Genomic DNA, 19,484 nt, shown 5'->3' on the forward strand with positions numbered 1-19,484 from the left:
GGGGGAGCCTGAAAGATGGTTCACATGCTATTTCGTCAGTCCCTGTGTGTTCCTAGGTGAGCGCTGGAGCGGATGCAGGAACTGGGGTGACTGCATTCTTAAGCACCCACACAAACAGGCTTGAATCTCTCACAGGCAAGGGCAGGGCACAGTTTGACACAAGCCCTTCCCTTTCTTTTTTTCTACAAAGCAATTTAAAAGGAATACGTGAGACGAAGCAGAAGTGAAGGTACCAAGGGAAAGTGACAGCTGGATGCAAAGTTGTTGGGATTAATAAGTAAGGAAGAGCCAGAAGAAGCCATGCTCACAGGCTGCAGGGACAAGGGCTGTGACAAGGAAGAGCGAGGTGGCAGAGTGGGCCCCGCAAGCCAGGTGCCCTCATACAGGGTGCTTGGGCTCCTTAGAGGTTTCCTCCTCCAGAACCCCAGGACCAGTCCGCGTCTCCATCACATTAAGACTTCTCCTCATCTTCGCAGGACCCGTGTCACTGCTGTGCTCGCCTAGCAGTGTGGAAACCCCCGCAGAAACGGGGCTGCAACTGACCATCTCTGAACACGCAGCTCCTAGCCCAGTACCTGGCACGCTGTGGCTTCTGGAAAAGTCTGTGGAATTGAATTTGCTGAAGCACTGCTAGCATCCAGATGCAGTGAAATGCGTTGTCACCTTAAGGAGAGGGAGGACGGGAAAAGTCACACCCCAGAGGCTGTGTCCTAGCTGGGGAGCCCCCAGGTACCGATCCGAGACAAGGACTGGAGTGCAAGCACTTCAACTGGGACGTGAAAGAGACACCAAACACTGGTAGGGGACTGGGGAGGTGAACAGAGAAAGACAGGCAGTCAACAAAGGGGATCTTATGGAGCCAGCTGTCAGTGGGAGCGACTAGCGCTTACCGCACTGGGGAAACGCCGGGAGCCTGGGCAGAACACAGTCGAGGGAGGAGGGGGCTAGGGCAACTCCCATCAGTCACTGGGTTGTGCTCACTTCCCGGACCTTTGGGCCCTCTGGGTGAGTGGCCTAGCACGCGCCAGTGGGAAGAGAAAGCTGTCGGGGGAAATGCGGGTGCTGGCAGCTGAAGTCAGACAGGAGTGCAGTGAAATGGTGATGGCAAGGGCAGTTAGTGCCCCCCCAGCTCACCGGGTCGGGGTGGTCCTGAAAATCTGCATCTCTAATGAGTCCCCAGGGAGGCGGCTGCTGCTGCTGGTCTAGAAGCACACCCCGAGAACCACTGGGCTCAGATGTGGGCAGGACACCAACATGGTTGGTCCATGCTGGACACCTGGGGCAAATCCAACACCTAGGGCTGGGCAGAGCTTAAAGATAAAGGAAACCAGAATTACACCCCAAAATATGCCTCTTTGACATAAAAATTATTTTCAGCTGAAGGCAACTGAGAAGCAGTGGATACAAGGAAAGCTCCTGCTCTCCCCCAATTTGCCTAAAAGGACATAAATTTTCAAAGTTGTCCCTCCTCGGGAGGGAGACAAAGAGGGAAGAGATATGGGAACATATATATATGTATAACTGACTCACTCTGTTATAAAGCAGAAACTAACACACCATTGTAAAGCAATTATACCCCAATAAAGATGTAAAAAAAAAAAAAAAAAAAAAAAGTTGTCCCTCCTCCCCTCTCTATGAGGGAGGACAAAAGTGAATCACTGAGACAACTTTAGACCTCATAGGCCTGGAGACAGCAGCACATGAATCTACATAACAACTAACTAGCCCGTATCTACCACTAGTTCCCCATATATTCACATTCCCACCATCTGCCACTTTTGGAAGTCTAAAGCTACTTGCCCTTTTTCTTCTTCTTTCTCTACAAATTTACTGTCATTTGCTTTAGATGACATATAAGCCGGAGTTCTAAGCCACTTCTCTGAGTTACTCATTTCTCTGAGTTTCTCTCACGTGTGTATGAGATACACCTGTTAGTGACCTTGTTCGCTTTTCTCTTGTTAATCTGTCTTTCGTGACATGGACCCAAGTTAAGAACTTAGAAGGATGGAAGGAAAGGTTATTTCCCCTGCCCAACAGAGACAAAGCCAAAGAGGTGAGCTCAATTTCTGTTTGGCCCTCTGTAGGAAAACTCTTCCCACCTCACCCAAAGCATGTGCCTGGGAGTCACACGCTCAGGTTGATGGGACCACGAGACAGACTTCTTGGGAACCCTCTGTACCTGCTGTGGCTAAGGTTAAGGGCACTCACAGCATCCTGAGGATGCTGCCTTCCTAGGAGTTCCATCAGGGTCTTTTTCTCTAGGGGTGACACAGAGCTCATCAGCACAAGCCTAGTGCCCACCACCAGGGCAGCCAAAGGCAGTGCTGCATCCCTTCCTGCCAGGCCTCACAATCATTACGTAGCGTAGTGACCTTGAGACCCTGCTACTCTGTTCTGGAAAAGGCAAACCCTCTAGAAGGTACCCCCCAAAATAGTTTGTATCACCTTACACTCATTCAACAGCTACAACAGCCAGAGAAAATTAACAGGCCTCCTGTCCTTTGCTGCTTGTTTATAATAAGAGCATACGCCTGCAGGGAACATAGAATCCTAAACAAAAATTGGTGCTTATTTGACCAGACTAAATTTCCAGTTCGAAACCTACACTGTTGGTTTCACAACACAAAACTACTCATGACCTCCTGAGAAATGAGAGGGGAAAGGCAGGGAGATAGAGATAACACATCTACCCTTCATTCACGGAAGCAGAGGCATCCTTGTTTATCTTTTACAGTAATCACCCTTAGCAAAGAGAACGACAAGGCCACATCCCCACGCTTCCATTCTGAGACTGCAGTAACCACCACAAAAGCCAGGGTGCTAGGCCTCAGCCCACTGCAGGCATCTGGACCCTCCCTGTTCAGGAGGCAGGTCACTAGGGAATGCTGAGGTCAATACCCCTCAGGAGGCACTGTAATTAGCTGCAGACCAGAGCCTGACTGTGAGAGAAAGGAAAGCTTCTTCCCCTCACAAATTGCAACATTTTTCCAGCTTTCCCAATGGGTTGCCAAGTGACTCAGCGCTGGCCCACTGTGGGCACTATTACTGATGAGAAATCTTCCGCCTGGGTGATATACTGGATACAACACATGCCCTAAGAACAGTGCCAAGTCATACCAGAAGAGCAGGCGAATTATTCACCTCCACTTCAAACGCAGGCAAATCCTGTCTTAAGGCAGGGGCTGCTCAGTATCAGAAAGACAAAGCCCTAAGATAGTCAGAGATTTCCATCTACGATTCAAGAAATTATTAGGCAGAGCCTCTCCTTTCATGCTGACTATTAAAAGGCAATCAAATCAAGGACAGCCTAGAAAAAGGGCAAGAAAAAAAATAATTTTTCAAAAACAACCCCATAGCAGAAAGCTACATAAGAGCCTTCAGCTCTCTAAACGTCTTTGTGAGTGCTATGAGCTCCACCCAGAGGTCATTTCCAGATCTCCATGTTCATTTAATTTGGAAAAAGAAAACCCACATCTTCTGGGGTCCAGAGCCCGACTTGCTTTGGAGAACTGCCGGAAATTCGTAGACTACATTCCCTCTTTCTCACCTTTCATTAAAGGAACTGCTCTAAACGAAGCCACTGACAAAGGATTAATCTCCGAAATATACAAGGTGCTCAGGCAGCTCAATATCAAAAAAACAAACAACCCAATCCAAAACTGGGCAGAAGACCTAAACAGACATTTCTCCAAAGAGGATATACAGATTGCCAACAAACACCTGAAAGGATGCTCAACATCACTAATCATTAGAGAAATGCAAATCAAACCTACAATGGGGGACTTCGCTGGTGGCGCAGTGGTTAAGAATCGGCCTCCCAATGCAGGCAACACGGGTTTGAGCCCTGGTCCAGGAAGATCCCACATGTCGTGCAACAACTACGCCCGTGTGCCACAACTACTGAGCCTGAGCCCTAGACCCCGCGTGCCACAACTACTACAGCCCACATGCCTAGAGCCCGTGCTCTGGAACGAGAGAAGCCACCGCAATGAGAGGCCCGCGCACCGCAATGAAGAGTAGCCCCCGCTCGTCGCAACCAGAGAAAGCCCACGCACAGCAACAAAGACCCAACACAGTTAAAAATAAATTAACTAATTTTAAAAAAGAAAAAAAAGCTACAATGAGGTATCACCTCACACCAGTCAGAATGGCCATCACCAAAATATCTACAAACAACAAATGCTGGAGAGGGTGTGGAGAAAAGGGAACCCTCCTACACTGTTGGTGGGAATGTAAATTGATACAGCCACTATGGAGAACAGTATGGAGGTTCCTTAGAAAACTAAAAATAGAACTACCATACGACCTAGCAATCCCACTACTGGGCATATACCCTGAGAAAACCATAATTCAAAAAGAGTCATGTACCACAATGTTCACTGCAGCTCTATTTACAATAGCCAGGCCACGGAAGCAACCTAAGTGTCCATCGACAGATGAATATGGATAAAGAAGATGTGGCACGCATATACAGTGGAACATTACTCAGCCATAAAAAGAAACGAAATTGAGTTATTTGTAGTGGGGTGGATGGACCTAGAGTCTGTCATACAGAGTGAAGTCAGAGAAAAACAAATACCGTATGCTAACACATATATATGGAATCTAAGGGAAAAAAAAAAAGGTCATGAAGAACCTAGGGGTAAGACGGGAATGGAGACGCAGACCTACTAGAGAATGGACTTGAGGACACGGGGAGGGGGAAGGGTAAGCTGGGACAAAGTGAGAGAGTGGCATGGACATATATACACCACCAAACGTAAAATAGGGAGCTAGTGGGAAGCAGCCGCATAGCGCAGGGAGATCAGCTCGGTGCTTTGTGACCGCCTGGAGGGGTGGGAGGGAGGGAGACGCAAGAGGGAAGGGATATGGGGATATCTGTATACATACAGCTGATTCACTTTGTTATACAGCAGAAAGTAACACAACAATGTAAAGCAATTATCCTCCAATAAAGATGTTAAAAAAATTAAATTAAAAAAAAAAAAGGAACTGCTCTGAAGTCTGACATTCAAGATATATTCAGGGAACCTGGTGACTTCCAGCCGAACAACTACCTTTGATATTTGCACCTGTCGAGGAACTAGTTTGAGTTGCTGGCAGGTTGAACTCAGCTCAAAGACAGTGCAGCATTCAAAGAGCACTTTTAGAAGAAAAAGTGAGGGCTCTCCTTGAAAAAACATATAAGACTCGAGAGCAACTCAGGGGGCAAAGAAGAATGTGTCTAACATTAGAAGGACTGGGAATAATCCTCCTTCAGGAAGGACCCATGGCTACTTGCCTAGAAGGCCCAACTGAAAAGCACCCACTCCCTTATGCAACCCAGAAGATCCCCCTAAGGCAATCACCAGCCATACTTTTCAAAAAACTGACTAGGGTCCCCAGAGCATTCCCCTGGTATCCATCCATTCATAACACACACATACTACTCACCACTCCAGCCCACCCTCCACGTCGGTGGCCCTCAGTCCACAAGGGGTCAGGCTAGGATCAAGAGCCCCCAGTGTGCTGGGCTCTCAACTGCCCAGGGCAAGACTTGCTCTGTTCCAGATATCATGAGCTAGCCCAGCAAATAAATGAAGCGTTCAAACAACAACAACAGTATGTTGGTGCACAAAGTTTCATCTGCCATCTGGAGTGGGTAGATGCTCCTGCCCGCATGCCCGCATGCTCCTGCCTTCAACAGCTTGTGCCTTACATGACTTAAGACAGCTCTGACAGGTTCTCCAAGGGGAAAAAAATCAAACTTACCCTGTCTTCCTCCAACACCACGCCCCCACCCCCAACACTGCCACCCAAGTTCTTTCCTCACTATGAAACACTGAACAGTCTTTCCATGTCTATTGACAAAAATATCTATGGCCATGTTTATCCACCTCAGGAGTATTAAAGCTCTACAAAATATCTGTGCTAAACCTCTGTACATTCTCCATTAAACAAGGCTAAGCAATCCCAGAATGTTGACCTCTTTTCTTCTTTAATAGACTTTCTTAGGGCAGTTTTAGGGTCACAGCAAAATTGAGCAGAAAGTACAGAGTTCCTATATAATCCCGGCCCCAACGCATGCACAACCTCCCCCATTATCAACATCTCCCACCAGAGTGGGACATTTGTTACAATCGATGAACCTGCATTTACACACCATTATCACCCCGAGTCCATAGTTTACATTATGGTTCACTCTCGGTGCTGCACATTCTACAGGTTTGGACAAATGTATAATGCTATGTATCCACCATTATGGTATCATACAGAGCAGATTCCCTGCTCTGAAAACCCTCTCCCTCTTTGTTCCTTGACCATAATGCAAAAAATTTTGTGCTCAGCGTGACGCAGTATGACTCTAAGCAGAGGACCCGAAGCCTGCCTAAGGATAAGAACCACCAAGGAGACTGGTTAAAATCACAGATGTTCGGACTGCACCCTCAATCCACTAAATCAGACCTTGCTAGGGAGGAGCCCAGAAAGCTAGACACAGTCCAGGCACCCCAGGTGATTGGTATCATCAGTAAGTTTCAAAAATGCCTCTCTAAAGAAGAGATGCTCCTAAGTTCAGTCTCCCAGCTGAAGAGCAGCATCCATTAAGAATGCAGCAGGCCACAGCAATCAGAGAAGGAAAAGAAATAAAAGGAATGCAAATCGGAAAAGAAGAAGTAAAACTGTCACTGTTTGCAGATGACATGATACTATACATAGAGAATCCCAAACATGCCACCAGAGAACTACTAGGGCTAATCAAAGAATTTGGTAAAGTAGCAGGATATAAAATTAATGCACATAAATCTCCTGCATTCCTATACACTAATGATGAAAACTCTGAAAGAGAAATTAAGGAAACACTCCCATTTACCATTGCAACAAAAAGAATAAAATACCTAGGAATAAACCTTCCTAGGGAGACAAAAGACCTGTATGCAGAAAACTATAAGACACTGATGAAAGAAATTAAAGATGATACAAACAGATATATATACCACGAGATATACCATGTTCTTGGATTGGGAGAATCAACATTGTGAAAATGACTATACTACCCAAAGCAATCTACAGATTCAATGCAATCTCTATCAAAGTACCAATGGCATTTTTCACAGAACTAGAACAAAAAATTTCACAAACTGTATTGAAACACAAAAGACCCCGAATAGCCAAAGTAATCTCGAGAAAGAAAAAGGGAGCTGGAGGAATCAGGCTCCCTGACCTCAGACTATACTACAAAGCTACAGTAATCAAGACAGTATGGTACTGCCACAGTAACAGAAAATACAGATCAATGGAACAGGACAGAAAGCCCTGAAATAAAGCCACACACATATGGTCACCTTATCTTTGATAAAGGAGGCAAGAATATACAATGGAGAAAAGACAGACTCTTCAATAAGTGGTGCTGGGAAAACTGGACAGCTACATGTAAAAGAATGAAATTAGAACACTCCCTAATGCCATACACAAAAATAAACTCAAAATGGGTTAAAGACCTAAATGTAAGGCCAGACACTATCAAACTCTTAGAGGAAAACATAGGCAGAACACTCTATGACATTCATCACAGGAAGATCCTTTTTGACCCACCTCCTACAGAAATGGAAATAAAAACAAAAATAAGCAAATGGGGCCAATGAAACTTAAAAGCTTTTGCACAGCAAAGGAATACATAAACAAGACGAAAAGACAACCCTCAGAATGGGAGAAAATATTTGCCAACAAAGCAACTGACAAAGGATTAATCTCCAAAATATACAGGCAGCTCAAGCAGCTCAGTATCAAAAAAACCAAACAACCCAATCCAAAAATGGGCAGAAGATCTAAATAGACATTTCGCCAAAGAAGATATACAGATTGCCAACAAACACATGAAAGGATGCTCAACATTCACTAATCGTTAGAGAAATGCAAATCAAAACTACAATGAGGTATCACCTCACACCAGTCAGAATGGCCATCATCAAAAAATCTACAAACAATAAATGCTGGAGAGGGTGTGGAGAAAAGGGAACCCTCTCTTGCACCGTTGGTGGGAATATAAATTGATACAGCCGCTAGGGAGAACAGTATGGAGGTTCCTTAAAAAACTAAAAATAGAACTACCATACGACCCAGCAATCCCACTACTGGGCATATACCCTGAGAAAACCATAATTCAAAAAGAGTCATGTACCACAATGTTCATTGCAGCTCTGTTTACAATAGCCAGGACATGCAAGCAACCTAAGTGTCCATCGACAGACGAATGGATAAAGAAGATGTGGCACATATATACAATGGAATATCACTCAGCCCTAAAAGGAAACAAAATTGAGTTATTTGTAGTCAGGTGGATGGATCTAGAGACTGTCATACAGAGTGAATTAAGTCAGAAAGAGAAAAACAAATACCGTACACTAACACATATATATGGAATCTAAAAAAAAAAAAGGGTTCTGAAGAACCTAGGGGCAGGACAGGAATAAAGACGCAGACGTAGAGAATGGACTTGAGGACACGGGGAGGGGGAAGGGTAAGCTGGGACGAAGCGAGAGAGTGGCATGGACACATATACACTACCGAATGTAAAACAGAGAGCTAGTGGGAAGCAGCCCCATAGCACAAGGAGATCAGCTCGGTGCTTTGTGACCACCTAGAGGGGTGGGATAGGGAGGGTGGGAGGGAGACACAAGAGGGAGGGGATACGGGGATATATGTTTATGTACAGCTGATTCACTTTGTTATACAGCCGAAAGTAACACACCACTGTAAAGCAGTTATACGCCAATAAAGATGTTAAAAGAAAAAAAAAAAAAAAAAGAATGTAGCAGGAGTTTCCGACCCATGCAAGCTCCAGCTCCATCAGAATACCTAGAACTCAAGATGGGTCCCATTCTTTACTTCTAAACAGCAAGGCTGCTAATACTTTTCTCACTTATCCCCTTATATTGTTGCCAGAAAGGTTTACAAGGCCTAGCAAGTGTCCGCTTCTATTAGGAAATGTTTTTGTATTCCTGCGCGACGGTCTACTATTGGTCTCCAGTTTATAAGCATGCTATTTGGATCATTTGCACAAAACGATGGGTTAGGAAGTAGGTCTGCTTGGTTACAGTAGAGGATTTGCCTGAGGACATTAGCACACATCGTGCACGGAGCAGCACACACAGCTAATATGGGTTTTTCTTCTTTGTGTCTTGAGGGCTCTTCTGCCAGCTGCTCCCCCTGGCTCCCCACCGATCTGCATTCTGCCGTAGCCACTGATGGTTTAATGGCAAAATTCGCTGGGCAGCAAGCCACGTGGCTCTTACAGACGGCAATTAGGAGAGAAGGAAAGGCTGAATTACAAGGTGTTTGAAAACGCAGTTTGAAAAAGTCAGATCTTATTTTCTCTTACCTCCTGGTAATAAAATATCTGTATTCATCCCAGAACAGACACCTAACTCTGGGGTCATTTGGAGTCAACAGCTCAGTCAATATAAAAATCCACTACACAGTCAATGGGGAGCATGAAAATCCATTAAAACCAGAAGTCATATTTTTTTCATCAAAAGGACTCCTTACCTTTTCTTTGGCTTTCCTTTTCGTCCCTGCATCCATCCACTCATTTTCTTTCTCCAGCATGTCAATAAAGGCCCATCGAACACCCTCAATCAATTCCTCCATCTATAAGGAAATACCCAAAGAAGCAGGTCAAAACCAAGTAGCTTCAGACAAGCTTTTCTGGGCCACGATAAATAGCCCAAGGCTAAACACAGTGTGAAAGAGGCTCCTTTAAGCTTGACTCCATGCTCTGGCAGCATTTCTTTGCCCAGGAAAATGCCTTTTCCCCCCATTACTAGAAGAAAACTAACCATTTCTTTCCTTGAGAACAATGTGATGGCCCACTTGTAAAAGGATTACATGAGGAAAGGAATTCGCCATAGGTTATGACTAATAACTTACCTGTAGCTACTGTATTAGCGCACCCATGTCAAGGGTGCAACTAATTTCAATAGGTTAATAAGGGCTTGAGAGAAAAAAGCAAAGGCATGGGCTGTGTACTTCAGAAAGGTATTGCAGAAGAAAGTGAGTGAACAGTTGAAAGAGATACTGTCAACAGAGAAACAGGCAGGGAGAGCCAGCACCCTAGACACTTCCCAGTATGAATCACTTATGTCAAGACCCCAGTCCTCTCCAAATTAATGCCAGCGGTTAAACCAAATGCGTGGCTGTTCTCTGTCATCTTCCTGCTCTCCTCTCTCCTCTCTGACAGCTCAGAAAAGTCGCGCGCTATTTCAAGTCTAAAATGGTTAGGTCTCAAGGGGGCTGCTACAGAAACAGGGTCTTCTGAAAGCCCTGTTTCAAAGTGGTCCAGGCGTGAGACCACACCTACAGTGATGACGTGTTTGCCCTGGCTTTTCTTCCAGCATCTGTGGGTCAGCAGAGAGGACTGGGGGAGAGAGACGCTAACACTTAACTTCAGCAGCCCACATGGCGCAGTCTGGGGAGGCCCTGCTTGTCTAGGGGTGCAAAGCAATCGAAATTCCATTCTCCTACACAGATGCTTCATTTTTCCTAATAGGACACTCAAGAAAGCATATAATACCAGGTTTGGCACCAGAATGAAAATTTTCATTTGAAATTATGGAGGTGTAAGTCCATTTTTAGCATTAATTCTAGAAAGAAAGAAATTTAGATGTTTCCTTGGTTCTATAATGAATTGTCAGCACAAAGCTCAAAATAGTTTTTTTCTGTTTAATAAGTTTTCAGCTACGTTTTCAGTTCAATAACAGTTGTAAGGGAATAAGAGCTGGAAATCAGTGGGCTGGGTTCCATTGTATGTAAATAAGAACAAACAGCAGATGGAGGCGGGAAAGCCCCTCCAGGTGATTCCAATGTGCAGCCAGGATGAAGACTCACTGGTGTAGGGAAGGCAATGCCCCTCCAGGTGATTCCAATGTGCAGCCAGGATGAAGACTCACTGGTGTAGGGAAGCCACTTATTTTACAGATAAGAAAATTACGAGTCAAGAGAGTCCACGACCAGGACTTTCCTGGCGATCCAGTGGCTAAGACTCTGCACCCCCAATGCAGGGGGCCTGGGTTCGATCCCTGGTCAGAGAACTAGATCCCACAGGCCGCAACTAAGACTTCGCATGCCGCAACTAAGAGTCTGCATGCCGCAACTAAAGATTCCTCATGCTGCAACTAAAAGATCCCAAATGCCGCAACTAAAGATCCTGCATACCGCAACGAAGATCCCACACGCCGCAACGAAGATCCCACATGCCACAACTAAGACCTGGCGCGGCCAAATAAATAAATAAATATTTTTGAAAAGACAGAGAGAGAGAGAAAGAGAGAGTCCATGATCTCTTCCAGCTCTTACAGCTGGGAAGGGTCAGAGCCAGGACCTGACCTCAGAGGTAAATGACAGTTGTGAGGTCAGAACGTCCAGGAGCAACAGAGGTGTCCCTCAGAAATCAGAGGAAAACGCCAGGAAAGTAGAAGAAAACAGAGAGAGATGCAGCAGTGACCATCTCAAACAGAAAACCCACAGAAGGAGGGTGCTAAAACAACGAGGAAATCTTCAGGGCCTAGATCATTTGCCTCTGGAGTCACCAGCACCCCTAAGTCTTTATGACATCACTGTAGGGGAGCAAAATTTGCCACCCTAAAATATGTCTCTTTGGCATATCAATTGTTTTAAGCTGGTCATTTTCTGAGGAACAGCAGACATAGGAAGGGATCTGAAAACCAGATAGCAGTTGCCCGTTGGTAAGAAACATCTCCATTTGTAAGGGAAATCTCCATTTGAAGGGTGTCTCCCCCTCCGTACCTGGAAGAGGAGGATGACTTAAATCTCCAGAAACTCCTATCAATGGAGAAGTCATGGACTTAAATCTTCATCACAATCACCGTCCTTTCCTGCACTTTTCCTAGTGTTGCCCCATAACTGACTGACATCTTCTTTTGTCTTTAGCTGAAGATGGTATATAAGGTGAGGGCTTTGGCCATTTTGGCAAGCTGCTTAGTTTTCCCTGGTCTCTCCCATGCATATATGTTACTTAACTTTGTTTGATTTTCTGCTGTCACTATCACATCAAGTTAATTCTTATATCAGCCAGAAGAATTTAGAAGGGGAGAGGAATACTTCTTCCTCTCCAACATCATCATGCAGCAACACACATCAGCCAGGCTGTCACCTTCACATAAAGAGAGAAACAGTATCTTCCCGAACTAGGGAGGGGCAATAGGGATGGAAAGAAATGGGTGCATTAATTTGCCAGAGATTCAGCGACTGAATCAATGGAACAAGGTGATTAATTTTATGTGGGGAGGTGAGGAAAGGGTGGGAACAGTCAGGTTAATTCCCAGGCTTCAGGCACAGGCAACCAGATGGATACTGCCACCATTTTCTTTTCTGTTTTGTTTTGTTTTTTTTTTTTTTGCATTTTTAAAAATTGAGTTATAATTGACATATATTAGTTTCAGGTATACAACATAATGATTTGATATTTGTATATATTATGAAATGATCACAATAATAAGTCTAGTTAACACCCATCACCATGTTACCAAACACAAGTTCATCTGCCCAACGCACAGTGAGGCCAAACAATCTGAAACATCGGAGCCTAGAGCAGAGAAAGGCTTATTGCAGGGCCAAGCAAGGAGAACGAGTGGTTCAGCCTCAAAACACCCTGAACTCCCCAGCAGTTTTCAGGGAGAAGTATTTATAGGCAAAATTTGGGGTGAGGGCTGCAGGGTGTATGACTTTCTTCTGACTGGTTGGTGGTGAGGTAACAGGGCGGTGCTCCAGGAATCTTGCGCTCAGCCTGGAGTTACCATCCTCCACCTGGGTGGGGGCCTTAGCTCTTGCAGAAGAACGCAGAGATATACGGCTATGCGTATCCCCTGAGGAGGAACCAGGACTCTGCTGCACTGTTTTCTCCTTATTCCTCCTCCTTTGTTTCTGCATTCCCTCCCTTCCCTGCTTAGCAACTGTTTGAAGCTGCCCTTGGGAACTCAGGGAAGGTCAAGGAGCCTGAAGCCTTTTTCCTGCGAATAAGAAACGCTGGACACGGAAAAGATTTGTACCAGGGAGGGCCCCGCAGAGTCTTGCTCCGTTTCAACCAAACATAGTTAGAGTATTTTTTTTCCCTTGAGATGAGAACTTTTAAGATCTCCTCTCTTAGCAACTTTCAAATATACAATACAGTATTACAAATTATAGTCACCATTTTCTAAGACTTAGAATGTTGGAAGAGAAAGACAGGTGAAGACAAAGGCCAGACCTCACTGGGAAGTGGAGGCATCAAGTCTGCACAACCCAGTCGGAGAGTCTGTCTATGAAAGAGAGGAAGCAAAGACAGGGTACAAGTGGATATAGGGTTAAGAGAGGGTTCTGAGGGTTCTGAGTTTGGGTTGTGTGCATTTGTTTGTTGCTGCTGCTGTTGTGGTAGCTGCCCACGTGAGAGATTTACCTGTGTTTACGTACTGATGGACATTCAAGAAGAAGGAAACGGAAAATCTGATTAAAAAATGAGCCAAAGACCTTAACAGACATCTCACTAAAGAAGACATACAGATGGCAAACAAACGTAAGAAAAGATGCTTCACATCACACGTCATGAGGGAAATGCAAACTAAAACAATGAGACAGCACTACACACCTATTAGAATTGCCCAAATCCACAACACTGACAATACCAAGCGCTGGAGAGGCTGTGGAGCAACAGGAACTCTCACTCACTGCTGGTGGGAATGCAAAATCGGAGAGCCATTTTGGAAGACAGTTTGGTAGCTTTTTTACAAAACTAACCGTACTTCCACCATACAATCCAGCAATCACATTCCCTGGTGTTTACCCAAAGGAGACAGAAACTTATGTCCACCCAGAAGTCTGCACCCAGATGTTTATAGCGACTTTATTTATACTTACCAAATCTTGGAAGCAACTGTGGTGCCCTTCAGTAGGTGACTGGCTAAACAAGCTGTGGTACATCCAGACAATGGAATATTACTCAGTGCTAAAAAGAAATGAGCTAGCAAGCCATGAGGAGACACGGAGAAACCTTAAGTGCATATTACGAACTGAAAGAAACCAACCTGAAAAGGCTACATGCTGTATGATTGCAATGATACCACATCCAGAAAAGGCAAAACTGTGGAGCCAATAAAAAGATCAGCGGTTGCCAGAGGTTAGCGGGGAAGGAGGGATGAATAGGTGATGCATGGAGGATTTTTACAGTGCAGAAACAATTCTGCACGATACTGTAATGGTGTATATGTGTCATTATACATTCTTCAAAACCCATAGCATGTACATGACCGAGAGTGAACCCTGAAGTAAACTGTGGACTGGAGGTGATAATAATGTGTCAATGTAGGTTCATCAATTACACCCAGTGTGCCAATATGGCAGAGGATGTTGATAGTGGAGAAGGCTGTGCATGTGTAGGGGTGGGGGTATGTGGGAACTCCACCTTCTGTTTAATTTTCCTGCAAACTTAAAACAGCTCTAAAAAATAAAGTCTGTTTTTTTAAATCAAAAGGCCATAAACTGGACATAAATTTAAATTGGCTATAAAATTTTAAAAGTTAACTGGACGGGGCTTCCCTGGTGGCTCAGTGGTTAAGAATCCACCTGCCAGGGCTTCCCTGGTGGTGCAGTGGTTGAGGGGAGAGATAGGCAGGCACAGCACAGAGAATTTTCAGGGCAGTGAAAATACTCTGTACGATATTATAATGAGAGATTCATGTCATCATACACTTGTTCAAATGCACAGAATGTACAAGAGTGAACTCTAAGGTAAACTATATGCCTTGGGTGATAATGATGTGTCAATGTAGGTTCACATTCAGTTTAAAAAAGAAAAGTGAGTGATGTTAATGAGAGAAACTATGCATGTGTCAGGGGCAGGAGTGTTAGGTAGCTAGTCAGACATGAGAGGGTCCTGCCCCATCCTGGACGGTTCATCTTTCCCTCTCCCACCAGGACACCTGGTGGACAGAGCACACCCAGAGATCCTCCTTCTTGTGGCCGAGGACCACCACTAGGTTCCCAGCCGTATCAGGACCAAGCAAGACAAAACCGCCAGCACAGGTTGACGCAGGCGCACCAAGACCTACAAGGTGACTCAAGGTAACCCAGGGTTCGTTATGCCTCACTTGTAATAACTTAGCATTGCGGCTTTTGCTTCACCGCCCCACCCCATGGGTTCTGCTTGGGTGCTTATGGGTAAGTGCCTGCATACTAGCAGGAAAGTTATATAACCTAAAGCTGTCAATCAACTTGACAATCAAATGACATAGGACACACCCAACCCTATCCCATTGCAGGGCTGCTCTGGTTTCCAGGTAGCCCACTCTCATCCTTTCTTGGGAGTGTACTTTCGCTCTGCTTAATAAAACTCTTGCTACTTAAAACTGCTCTATGCCTCCTGACTGAATTCTTTCCCTTGAGAAGGGCAAGAACTGAGGAAATCGCCATTCCACGAAATCTCTGTACCCTCCTCTCAATTTTGTTGTTGAAGGAGAGAATACGCCATCCCCAAACATGTCTCTTTGGCTTAAGGATTATCTCGAACTGATTATTTTTAAGAAAGAGCACACAAAGTAAGTGCTAAAAACCAAGAGGTTGCCCTCTTGGAAGAAACATTTGCATTTATAAGGGAAACCTCTGCAGTCTCCCTCTCTGTATCAGGAAGAGCAAGTTGACTAAATCTCTAGAAACTTTTATCGATGGAGAAGGCATGAACTTAAGTCTGCATAACAAGCAGACCTTTGTTTACTGTGCTTTTCCCAATAACCTCCCTCAACTGTCCCCCCAGCCCTCACCCCACTCTCCAACATCTTCTTCTGTCTTCAGCTGGAGATGGTATTTAAGGCGATGGTTTGGGCCATTTTGGAAAGTTACTCAGTCTCCCTGGCTTGCTCTCAGGTATGCAGGAGGTATACATGTTATTAAACTTCTGTTTTTCTCCCGTTACTCTGTCCTTTTATGACAGGGAGGTCTCAGCCAAGAACCTAGAAGGATAGAGGAAAGATTTTTTTTCTTCCCCATGCTATAAACTTAAAACTGTTGTAAAAAAAAAAAAAAAAATTAAGTCCTTTTTAAAGGACTTACTGTGTGTAGGTTATATGCAAATACTACACCATTCTATATAAGGCAATCGAGCATCCGCAGATTCTGGTTATCTGCAGGGAGTCCTGGAACCAATCGCCTGCAGATACCGAGAGATGACTGTAATCATTTTCCTCTTTTCTTTCCCTGTGAGCCTCAGCTGGTCTCTGCCCTAGTCCTCTGAGACCACCACTCCCCTCCCAGGCCTCATCACAGGTTCTCAATTCTTTCTTTTTGACCACGCTACAGATTTAATATATAACAGTTGTGAAATGGTGCTGAACTACCCCAGCAGACTTTAAGAACAAGGGAAATCTCTGAAGGTGATTAATGTCATTGGTTGGCATGTCAGTGCAAATAAGAGAAATAATGATGTTAGTATGCCGGAACTAGGAAGATAAATCACTGAACACTTCTGATTTTTATCTTTAGACTACGCTACAGCATCACATAATAACAATGCCTTCAGTCAAGTCATGTTCCCTGAGGCAGCAAAAGCCTGATGTGATTTTTAAATAAGAAGACAGAAATATTATTTCTTCACCAAACCTTGACCTAATGCCCCAACCAGCCAGCATATAACAGTAACAGAAATCACTTAAAGTAGAAGTCATAAGGTGAAGTTATCCATAGAAAATATTTATTTAGAGTTAAAAATCAAAATATGACATACAAAAATTAACTCAAATATTATTATGGTAAAATCTGCCACATTCAGAATAAGAGCCCTCCACGTAAAGCAGCATTTTGTTAAGCATCTACTTATCTCGGATTTTATGGGCCCACACTGAGAAAATACAGTTGATTTGATCAGTATATGGGCAGTTTTTAGTTCTTTCCCTCAACCAATGCTATTTAAAAGTGGGTTCCCCTTTTCATTCTTTGCACTCCAGGGTTTTGCCCACAGCATTCTACATCAGACCTCAGACACTGGTGAGTCACATACACATATGCATACACCTGGTACCCTTCAGGAAAGGCTTTTTTAAATGAGATTCTCCTATCTTAGTGCATTAAAATTGTCTCACCTGCTCTTCTTTTGACCTCTCCTTATCCTCCCTGCCCTCACATGGACATAGGAACTTTGTGTTCTATATATATGGGTCAAGATGGTTCTATTAATGCATTTAAAGGGACATATGCTAACACCGCTTTGGGAAGACGTGAAACCAAGCAGGACCCTGCATGGCCTTCCTGGTGACAGACCCCCTCCGTGTCCCCCACTTCTTGTTTGGAAAAAAAGCTTTAGTCTCGCCGGCCTTCCCCTGAGTTCCAAAGAGCAAATTTAAGCAGTTAATAATTAGAAAAGTGAGGGAATGCAGAAACAAAGCCAAAGCAATAAAACAAAAAGTTACGATAGCTTACACAATATTTCAGCCATAAAACGGAGTCAAAGGACTCCGAGTTCCTCCTCAAGGGATGCAGATAACAATCTGACACATATCTTTGAGTTGGTTTACAGAAACCAGAATGCCACCAGATGGAAACTGCTGACCACAAGCATGCAGACCTCAGATTGGTTGGAAGCAGAAGACTGATGCTTAAGATTCTCAAAACATCGCCCTGTTACCTCACCAACAACCAATCAGAAGAACGTCCACAAGCTGATCACACACCTTGCAACCCTCACCCCTAATGTTGCATTTAAAAACCCCTGCCCAACCCTACTGTGAACTGCGTACGCGAGGGATGTAGGTTGCGTGCTCCTTGTGAGAATCTAACGCCTGATGATCTGAAGTGGGGCTGAGGCAGTGATGCTAGTGCTGGGGAGTGGCTGCAAATACAGATTATGATTAGCAGAGAGGTTTGACTGCACAGAGACCATAATAAATCAACTGCTTGCAGACTCGTATCAAAACCCTACCAGTGAGTGGCAAGTGACAGTTAAGCTGCATCTTATGGAGGAGACTGGACAGAAGCAACACACTTCGGGTGTCACTGTCTCCCATCACTCCCAGATGGGACCATCTAGTTGCAGGAAAACAAGCTCAGGGCTCCCACCGATTCTGCATTATGGTGAGTTGTATAACTAATTCATTATATATTACAATGTAATAATAACAGAAATAAAGTGCACGATAAATGTAAATACATAAATAAATAAGTAAGTAAGCAAAATAAAAACCCTTGCCCAAAAGCCATCAAGGAGTACGGGTCTTTTGAGCTTTAGCTGCCCATTCTCCCTGCAAATAAATGCTGTACTTCCCTTCACCACAACCCAGTGTCTGTAGATTGACTTTACTGCACATCGAGTTTGGCTCGATAACAAAAGGGGTCAGTTCACCCCACTGTCAGTTGTAGTTTCCTTCAAAGCTTTGTCTCTGGTGACAAAGAAATCCTACATGGCCAACTCAGATCCTACCTCATACCAATGAATCCCAAACACTTAAACCCACACTTTCAGTCCCTTCTCTGAGTTCCTATTAGGCTTATATTCAGAACAATATAGGTGTGTGTTTAATTGCCATTTATATTTATTTGATCTCCCCAAGAAATCCATAAGCTTCGAAGACAGGAATCATGATTTAGATCAAATGAGATCATGGATATGTAAGGCAACTAAGAAGTGTTGAAGGGGAGCAGAATTTGCCACCCCAAAACATACCTCTTTGGCATGAGGATTATTTTATATTTTAGGCTGATTATTTTTAAGGAACAGCAGATTAGAAAAAGCTCAGAAAACAGAGAAGTTACCCTTTGGTAAGAGACATTTACATTTACAGGGGAAACTTCCATTTGAAAGGGTGCCTCCCTCTCTGTGCCACGAAGATGCCATGACTAGAAACTCTCTAGAAACTCTTATCAGTGGAGAAGTCAAAACTTAAATCTGTATAACAACGTTACCCTTGTTTACTGTGCTTTGCCTGGTAACCTCCCATAACTGACTTCCCTCCCCCGACGACAACATCTTTTGACTTTAGCTGGAGATGGCATTTAAGGTGATGACTTGGGCCATTTTGGGGAGTTACTCAGTTTTCCTGGGTCTCTCTCATGTATACAGGAGGTATACATGTTATTAAACTTCTCTCTTTCTCCTGTTAATCTGTCTTTTCATTACAGAGGGATCTTAGCCAAGAACCTAGGAGGTTAAAGGGAAAAATAATTTTTCTTCCCCTACGGTGTTCTGCACATTTAAAGTTGTTAGTTTTATGATTTCATATCTCACCACTGTTAGTTCTATGATTTCACATCTTACATGATATGATTTTTCACATGGCAAATATCTTTTATACATGCTAATGTATAACAGTTATTCCAGCAGTTATTCCAAATATAAACTTCAGTGGAACTCAAATGACTCAGTAAGTTAGCCCAGTCCATTCTGAGGTTGATGATGCCAACGTGGTACAGAACAGATGGCTAAGAATGGTTTAAAAACATATATACATGTATATACATATATATTATATATC

General features: G+C 44.1%; 1 protein-coding gene across 2 annotated transcripts in view; it reads right to left on the reverse strand.

Annotated features, from left to right (window-relative positions):
• PHEX (phosphate regulating endopeptidase X-linked) overlaps positions 1–19,484 on the reverse strand; it is a 198,757-nt gene that overhangs the window by 97,784 nt on the left and 81,489 nt on the right. For both annotated transcript variants that reach the window (XM_007454158.1, XM_007454159.1), the window contains exon 12: positions 9,526–9,627. In XM_007454158.1, the coding sequence (XP_007454220.1) occupies positions 9,526–9,627 (102 nt within the window). The remainder of the gene's footprint in view (positions 1–9,525; positions 9,628–19,484) is intronic.

Source organism: Lipotes vexillifer, unplaced genomic scaffold (genome assembly GCF_000442215.2).
Source record: "Lipotes vexillifer unplaced genomic scaffold, Lipotes_vexillifer_v1.1 scaffold279, whole genome shotgun sequence".
Lineage (NCBI taxonomy): Eukaryota > Metazoa > Chordata > Mammalia > Artiodactyla > Lipotidae > Lipotes > Lipotes vexillifer.